The sequence below is a fragment of the Camelus dromedarius genome, chromosome 7 (genome assembly GCF_036321535.1).
Source record: "Camelus dromedarius isolate mCamDro1 chromosome 7, mCamDro1.pat, whole genome shotgun sequence".
Classification (NCBI taxonomy): domain Eukaryota; kingdom Metazoa; phylum Chordata; class Mammalia; order Artiodactyla; family Camelidae; genus Camelus; species Camelus dromedarius.
In genome coordinates, this window is record NC_087442.1 from 19,834,235 (window position 1) to 19,843,176 (window position 8,942).

General features: G+C 45.0%; 1 protein-coding gene across 1 annotated transcript in view; it reads right to left on the reverse strand.

Annotated features, from left to right (window-relative positions):
• MEST (mesoderm specific transcript) overlaps positions 1-7,881 on the reverse strand; it is a 32,000-nt gene extending 24,119 nt beyond the window's left edge. Inside the window, exons 1-7 of the mRNA XM_031455371.2 lie at positions 7,636-7,881; positions 4,158-4,312; positions 2,279-2,358; positions 1,796-1,873; positions 1,529-1,665; positions 1,300-1,358; positions 161-201 (exon numbers count right to left, since the gene is read on the reverse strand). Coding sequence (XP_031311231.1) covers positions 161-201; positions 1,300-1,358; positions 1,529-1,665; positions 1,796-1,873; positions 2,279-2,358; positions 4,158-4,312; positions 7,636-7,661 — 576 coding nt within the window. The 5' untranslated portion in view covers positions 7,662-7,881. The remainder of the gene's footprint in view (positions 1-160; positions 202-1,299; positions 1,359-1,528; positions 1,666-1,795; positions 1,874-2,278; positions 2,359-4,157; positions 4,313-7,635) is intronic.
• Positions 7,882-8,942: the final 1,061 nt, after the last annotated feature.

The following is an 8,942-nucleotide window of genomic DNA, read 5'->3' on the forward strand; positions in this document are numbered from 1 at the left end:
TGCATAAGAAGGAAAAAATTAACTTCATTAACATAAATTCATGAAGAAATGTTTTTAACTACAGCCCATGACAGCAGGTATGACCCTTATAAAGGTTCTAGTATTATTTATGTCAATATAAATCCTAAAAACTAAAGATCTAGTCAGTGGAAGAACCAACCTTTTGGAGAAGGAGAGGACGGTGAGTCTCAGGAAATATACCTGCAGGAGAAGAGACTTAAGTTAGTCATTTACTAACAGTTTTAGGCCAAACACAGGTCCATCATCAGAGACTATCCACCCTATTCACTGTCATCTTAGGGGCTTTTACTCCCCAAAACAGAATTACAAATAAAAACTTAGTGCTGTTTATTAGTAAAATGTATTACTCCTCCAGGGAATTCTGTGTCTAACACGTCAAATTCTATCCCCCTGGGATTCCTTTCCCCACTGTAGAGAAAGGGGAAGATATGTGCATGGTCATCCACACTGCCGATGACTAGACTCTGACCCCCCTTAGCATTTCCTCCCATTCCTCAGAGTACAGACTGTCACTAATGATTCGGGCTACAAAGGAAACCAGAGATTTTTCAGGAAGTGTAGGTCCTTAAAAAAAAAAGAGTTCTTCATTTACCATTTTTTCCCCCAGAGTCCATGGGAGAAAGCCATGAGCATTACCAATGGAGGGACAAACAGACCCCTCTCCCCGTCTGCCCTTAAGGTATTCAGGGGACACTTGAATATCCATGGACTGACAAGCCAGGCTCAATGGCAGGTGAAAACGAACATCTCCAAAAGGTCTCATCAAGGGTTCACTAACTTCTAACTGAAACTTGGCACTGCTGTGAATTAAAGAGTTTATGAAACAAAGCACAGCAGCATTTAGAAGCACCTGTGGCTTCCTTTCAACTGTCTGCCTTGCCCACTGCAGTTGCTACAGAGATGGCAAAAGAGCACATGCTCCTCACTACTTCTAATCACAGTTGTTGCCAGACCCACCACACGATCTTGCTGTAAAATATGTTAAACACATTTAAAAAGAAGCACATCTTATTATCACACAGCTTTTTATTAACTTATGTCAATAAATCAGTTATTCATTTTATTTTCTATATTTTAAAACATTATTCTGAGAAAGGGTCAGTAAATTTCATCAGACCACCAAAGCAGTTCACGGCACAGAAGAGGCAGAGATCCCCTCGTTTAATTGTGTCCGTTTGCAGTACCATCGGATTTATATCCACTTAGATGTCACTGCCATATCTGAACGTGGCCCTTCCAGGCTACACCTCACTCTTCCCCCACCTCCAAGGCAATTACCTCCATTTGACAGACAGAGGCTCTTGATGGTAAGTCGACCAGATCGATTCTGCTTGAACCTAAGAGACGAGAGGGAAACACACGGCTCACTGAGCGGACATACGCCAATGCAGAGGCTGAAGACGATTCTGAAGAGGGAACAGGGCCAGGAAGAGCCCAGAACAATGCACCACCCCCATCTTCAATGAGTGAAACATGTGAATCATACAGAAGTCATGGCTTCACTGACCTGTAGAGCAACTCCTGAGCCACGATATCCCCATAGTCATGAGACAACAAGTTGATCCTGCGGTTCTGGAGCCCCAGATGCCGCAAAAGCGCCTCCACGATGCTGGCCTGCTCAAATATGGAGTAGTGATGCGGCCTCTAGGGAAAGAACAGCCCAGGTACAGAGGGTGAAGTCGGGGGGGGGGGGTGTGCAGATCTGTCTGCCAGCCTGACCCTCCGTCCTCACCCACTCCCACCCCCAACACTGTCCTATCTAGATGCGGCTTACCGGTTTGTCACTGAAGCCAAAGCCTAGGAAGTCAAGGGCAATCACTCGATGAAATCTCAGGGTTAGACCTTCCCAAATCTACAAGAAAGAAAGGAATGGTTCGGTCCTTCCAATCCTGCTCCTCCTCTTCTCCAACCTACAGCAGCAAAGGAGTTTCATCCCTATCTCAGCTTAACAAACAGACTTTGATAAAGGGGAAATCTCATGAAACCACAGGCCCACAGATGATCCTCTTGGAAAGTGCTTTATTTCTAATAATTAATCTCCATTGACGGAGGAACTCTAGCATTTTTAACTTGGCAATGATCCCTCCCAGATTGCCAAAGACTTTAACTTCCTTTCAGTAAATGAGAAACAGTTCTACATTTAATCCTATTTTATTAAGCAATTCAAAAATGCAACAGCCTTCCAGTGCTGACAACAAAATCCTTGATTTTTAGATTTTTAAAGGCATAGTTGGACCTAAAAGTCTGATTTCATTACCTTGTACCAATCATAGCTGGATGTTGGAAAGCCATGTAAAAGCACGACTATCTCTGGACTTCCAACCACACCCACAGAGTCTGGGAAGAAGGAGAGAGATCTGTTAGGCCGACTCCCTATAAAAATAACTTTGGAGATATTAAAATTCAAGTAATCTAGTATAAAGGACAAGAAACCTTGAACCAATTAATGAAATTTAAATAACATATTTCTTTTTAAAATGCAAACTTACTGCTTTAGGTAAGAATAGGCATTTGATTATTTTCTTTTATTCTGTATATTTAAAAATTGTAAATATGGTATTTTATAATAACTTTAAATGGAGTAAAATCTATAAAAATATCAAATCTCTATTTTGTACACCTGAAACTAATATTGTAAGTCAACTATACTTCAATGAAAAAAAAATTGTAAGTAGCAGTTTATATAAAAATACTTGAAGGCAGTCTGCTTACTTTCACCTAGATTTTTTTTAAGTACTTCCCCATTTCTCTCTTTATTCTGTATTAACATGTAAATTCTTTTTCCACAGTAAAAAGTTTCATAGTTACAAGGATATATTCATAACCTACAAACTATAAATTCTTTGTACCTTATCACTCACAAAAATTTTCTAAAATAAATGAACTTTTCCTTAACCTGTTGAGCACCTCAGTTTATGCCATTTGTCCAATACTTTTATTTCTCAAAGAGGCAACTCAATCTAGTATTAAAAGGGTAATGCTCAATTATTGCAAAATTCTAACAACTATTAAAAAAGGTTAATCAATATAGACATGGGAACATTTGTTTAATGCATAAAAATCTTTTAAATTAACCAAATATTTAAACAGTAAATAGCCTTGCTAATAGTATTAGATTAAAACTGATACATTCATATACTGCCAGTAGCATGAGAATTTCTTAATGAAGTTTACAAAAATTAATTTACAAGCAATTAAAAATATTATATACTTTAGCCTAGGAGTCTTATTCTTGAGAATACATGCAAATACAATCCATGCAAATAAAATCATTCCATTTAGAAGTAGTACAGACTGAAAAAAGTAAAAAAAAAAACACATATATGAAGATTTTCCCTCAAAATTAACTATTTAAAACATTGAAAAACTGGAAACCTAAATGACCAACATAAAGAAAATTATATACTTACTTAATCGAATACAGCAAATGAGAGAAGGTCAGGAGCAATAATGAAAAACGGTTTATGACAAACATTTTTCGTTATTGCTCTTGACCCCCGCTCAAAAGAAATCTTTTCCAATCTCGTTTCTCAGTTTCTTTACCTATAAAATGAGGTGAATAGCACCAATCTCCAAATACTGTTGTAAAGATTAAATGAAATAATGAAGGTTGAAAACGCCTAGCATATGGTAATTACTTGATAAGCAGCAGACATAACAATAACTATTACCAAATTAATTTATATAGAGGTGTAAGACAAATCACATTTAGTTATGCATATAACAAATAATCTTTATAGAAAACAATACAATGACGTCAGGGATGCGGGGAACAGAACCAGTGGCAGCTCCATCTGTGAATACTGTTTCTACCACCTGACGCTAGGGGCGCTCAAAAGAGCAAACCAGTACTATCTATCAGTACAAATCAGGCTACAAAGAAAAATTACATGAACAAGTCAGTCCACGGAGACTGGAATCTCAATTCCACCACCCTTCCCCTCCCAGCAGTTTTCTTTGAGTTTTATCGCATCAGGTTAAGGAGGGGGATTATCCATTCCTTCAAGCGCCTACAGGAAAAGGGGGTTTCCCCTCCATCACCGAGGGGCAACGGAGACCAACGGGCACAAAATAAGTACCTCAGTGGGACCCACAGGACCTTTACATGCAGAGGGTTCCAAGAGTCCTGTTCTTACCTTGGTAGAAGATGCGCAGTCCCTTGTAGGTAAAAAACTTGCCTGACGACTTCCATGAGTGAAGAGCAGGGGAAAGCTGGGGGGGCGGGATGTGCAGATAGGCTGCAAGCAGGGGTACGGCCAGCAGCCCCACCTGGACCCACCACTCCCTCATCCTGTAGGAAAATCAGACACCAGGGTAAGCAGCTGTGTGACCCTGCACACACTTCTACAAGCCCCTGGCTGGTAACACAGGTAGGGAATTTCTGTATCACATGGTGACTACCTTGTCCTCCACGTCAACCATGGCAGAAACCTTACCAAGGAGAATATAAATGCACTCTGCCTGCTATGGCAACCACCATATTTGCCCACCAGTCTAATTTTAAGGAAAAAAAACATTATTTTAATATGTAATCTTCCCCCTCAACTTCCCCCAGCTTTAACCCCACAGCCCCTCCCCTTGTGCTCTTCGAAAGACCTGCTATAGAGGTTTTATGTAAAGTAAAAGGATGATAAGTTTTGTGCATCTTTTCTTTAGCTTTTATTAAGGCTTGGAGGGGTGCGGGAGAGTGCAAATTTCCTCCATATTTACTCTAAAAGCTCTACCACCTACCCACTGCCCCCCTACCAGTAAAATGTTTTACATATATGTATATTTTTTATATTAATGTTTAAAAAAACAAAGATGCAGTAACACCATATGTCCTTAAGCAGAGAGCTGCTCTTGATTTTTCAATATTTATCAACCCTCTGACTCCAGTGAAGCCTCGTTTGGTACTGGATTTGAGCTGAGAAACCGCTCAGGGTAAAAAGTCTATGAGAGTAAGACTGCAGGTGCACCGTATATTCCAATATAAGCAGCTTTGTCATGACCCTGAATATCTAATCTCTCAAGAGGTCAGGGCAGAAGATTATATTTCTGCTTTTCTTAGCAGACTCTTGAGGAAGCTCTCATTTATTTAATTTCTTAGGACTCCCCTTCCTCCCACCTCCCCTCCCCCAAAAAAGGGCAGAGCATCTGGGAATTGATTTTGTTGGGGGAGGAGAGCACTAATACACACACCCAACCTTCCCATGCCCAGGACGTCAAAGTTCCACATCAATTTATTCACAATGACAAGGGCTAAACAAGAATTAGAAACAATTCTCTGTTTCTAGCCTGTGACTCCTGATGGTCACCAGGGAAAGAATTACCAATAGAATGGAAGTTTCTCTCAAATAGCCAGAATGGAAATACCTTCTAAAACTAAAATAAGGGCTGTCCAGAACACAGAACTACAAATAAGGGGAATTAATGGTTAAAGTCCCAGTGGAAATGCCTTTGTGTCTGTACACACACCCTCTACCATATTACCTGTAATCTGGCCAAGATCCCTAACAAGCTAATCCAGCTCACGAAATATTTATTTATTTCAGAGTTTAAAAAAAGAACAAAAGTAAACCTGTGGTTTCACGTCATTTAGAAAAACTCAGTTCCTTTGCCTATTTTTTAGGCATCACTAGAGCAGTCTTTTTTCTTTTTTTTTCCCCTCCAAAGTACCTACCCACAAAACAGACCTAGTGATTTGGTTCTACCTTTCAAGGTAGTATTAAGAAATTATTTTTAAAGTGCCCCAAAAGTGATCATTATATCACAATATTCACCCTATAATTGTAGCAGGCTACATCCCAGTATCTTCTTGAAAGATGAGATGACAAAAAAGTATTAGGTTTAAATTATCGTTTACCAGCGCTATCTGTCCTGTACTTCAGCTAATACCTTTTCACCTGCATATTTCATCACTCCTTATCTCCCCCATACTTCTTATCTCATTCATTCCCCATTCCAGCCGAATATCTGCAATGACTCAGCAGAGAGCCTAGGAGGGGATAATAGGGGAGCGAGCAGCAGGAGGCTCCCGCGCTCCCAGGGTCGGGGGTGGGAGAGGAACACACTCCTCCCGGGGTGGGGGTTGGGAGAGGAACACACTCCTCCCGGAGTGGGGGGTGGGAGAGGAACACACTCCGCTTCTGGATACCCTCCTCTCCCCGCACTTCACACCGTCCTTCCCTTTTACTCGAGGAGAGCAGAGGCAACCCCTCAGGAAGTCGCCTTCTGTCTCAATTACCTCAATAAAAAATGCCCCTAACAACATTTTAGGGCTTTTAGTAGGGAAGCAATCAGGCACTCAGTAGGCAAAATGGATTAAACATTTCGTGACTAAAATGTCCATTATTTGATGAGCCCTGAGTCAAGAGTATAAATTCAGCAAACCTTCCGGAAATTAATGAACCTTTCCGAGCCTCAATTTCTTCATCTTGTAAATATGAAAAATACACTCAAATCTGCATACTTTACAGCATCGCAGTGAGGCCATGAACTACTTTGTAAATAATTGCCAACAATTTGTGTGTAACATTATGGCAGTTTGGTCAAATCATTCTCACTTGGGTGCTCATTACTAAAATGTCAAAAAATACTTACGCCTCGGTGGTAAGACACTGTTAAGTTCTAGTCACACCTATGCGGTTAACTCACGCCACAGCGACACCAGGGTCTTTAAATCCTAAATCGCGGCAGGGTAATACCCAGGTCTTGAAATCCTAAATCACACCACTGCAACCCGGGGTCTCGAAATTCTAAACCGCACCAAGGCGATGCCGGGATCTAGAAACCTTAAATCACGTCAGGATGATATCCGCGATCTCCTAAATCACGCCAAGGTGAAACCCGGGTCTAGAAACACTAAATCGCGCCAAGGCGATGCCAGAGTCTACAAATCCTAAATCGCGTCAAAGAAAACCCCAGGTCTAGGAACGCTAAATCGTACCAAGGTGGTGCGAAGGTCTAAAAATCCTAAATCACGTCAAGGCAATGCCGAGGATCTAAAAATCTTCAATCGCGCCAGCGCGATGCAGGGTCTAAAAACCCTCAATCACGCCAGGGCGATCGATGCTCGGGTCTAAAAATCCTCAATCACATCAGGGCGATGCCACGGTCTAAAAATCCTAAATTACATCAGAGTAATACCAGTGTATAAAAATCTGAGTCCAGAAATCCTCAATCGCGCCAGGGCGATGCCGAGATCTAAAAATTCCAAATTACATCACAGCAATACCAGGGTCTAAAACTCCCAAGTCACTCAGGGCAATGCTGGGGTCTAGAAATCCTAAATTACGCAGGGCGACGCCAGGGTCTAGAAACTCTTAATCACAGGAGAGCAATTTCTAAATCGAAGTCTAGAAATCCTAAACCAGGGAGATCGGGCGTTCCGAACATTCTACTGTCTGCAGGCGACACATCCCCTCCCAAGTAGGTAGGTAGAGCGGGCTCAGAGGACAGATATGCACGCTCCCCGATCCCAGGAGATTTTCCCTCCACAGCAGGAGTCATGGTCTGGTAGCCCCAGTTCGGACCAAGTCCCACCCGCTAGCCCGCATCCAATTTGGGGACAGCGGCTCCAATCCAACCAGCCACACGCACACACACACACCCTGCGCGTGCCGCGGCACCCACCTGCGGAGGCGATCTCGGCGCACCATGGTGGCGTCTTATCCCATGCCGCCTGCACACCCGCCGGGAGCAAAGGGCGCGCCGCAGCACCCGAAGACGCGCAGGGTCGGCCGGCAGCTGGGCACAACCCACAGCTCGCGAGGGCGGCGCGGCCGCGGCAAGCCGCAAGCAGCTATCGGGGTGTGCGCTGCGGCAATGAGCGAGGCGCGGTTGCCGCAGAGGAGGCGCCGCCCGCCGACAGGCGCCGGGATGCGCTGGTGGCCGCCGCAGCGCCGAGCGAGCGGGCACCGACTTTTAGAGCCCACCCGGGCCCCGCCCCTGACCCGCCCACTGCGCTGCAGTGCCCCTCCTGCGGCAGACACCGCCCCTCCCCGCAGCCCCGCTCTGCCGCGAGGGTGAGGCGCCCCCTCCCACAGAAGCTCCTGCGGGGGCACCTTCAGGGGTGTTGACCCCTCCCATCACCCCACTGCTAGCTGACGGCCCCCAACTCTAGCCTCAAGTTCTGCGGCAAAAATCCTCATCTGGCAAGTTAATGCCTCAGGAAAAGACCACAGACCCCTGAGACCCCAACACTCCCCTTAGACCACCCATAGGCCCCCCAGCCCCAGAGGTGGACGCTCAACCGCAAATACGGTGGACCCAAGGCTACCGCTGTGGCACCCACGCCAACAGGGGCTCTGAACTGCGCGAGTGGCCAGGCCAAAGCAGCGGTCGGCCAGCGCCCAGACACCTAGGTCCTTAACTACGGGTACCCACCAAGGGCACAACCAAGGGCTAGGAAACGACAAGCTCGACTGGACCTACAGCCCAGCTAATCAGTGATTCATGGGGGCAGCCACTCTGGAGCAAAAAGGGCCAAACTTGCGGGAAGTCTGGGCTTTCTCGCTCGGCCGCCGCAGCGCGGGCCCCTTTCCCCTGCGGCAGCGCAACGTTGCGGGCAAGCCAGAGCCCGGCCGCAGCCCTCCCGCGGCACCCGCTCCCAGCACCAGCCTGTCCTGCGCCAGAAAGAACAAATGGCACGATTATGAGACTAGAGCTCCCTTTACTTATGTAAGATTGAATCACAATGTGAGGGCCCCAGTGGTACAGAAAAGGGAAGGATTTTTTCCCCTTCATCTATAATCCTTTAAAAAGCATCTATTACGCCTTTAAAAAGTATAGAGAATCACAGTGTCTGTGCTCGTCTTCTGGCTGTAAATTGAAATTCTGACGAACGTGCAGGCTGCGGCGGGCGAGCCAGGCAGCCCGAGCAGGGCCGGCTCCCTCCAGCGGGGGCGCTGCAGGCCTCTCTTCCGCTGGCGCCCGCAGGG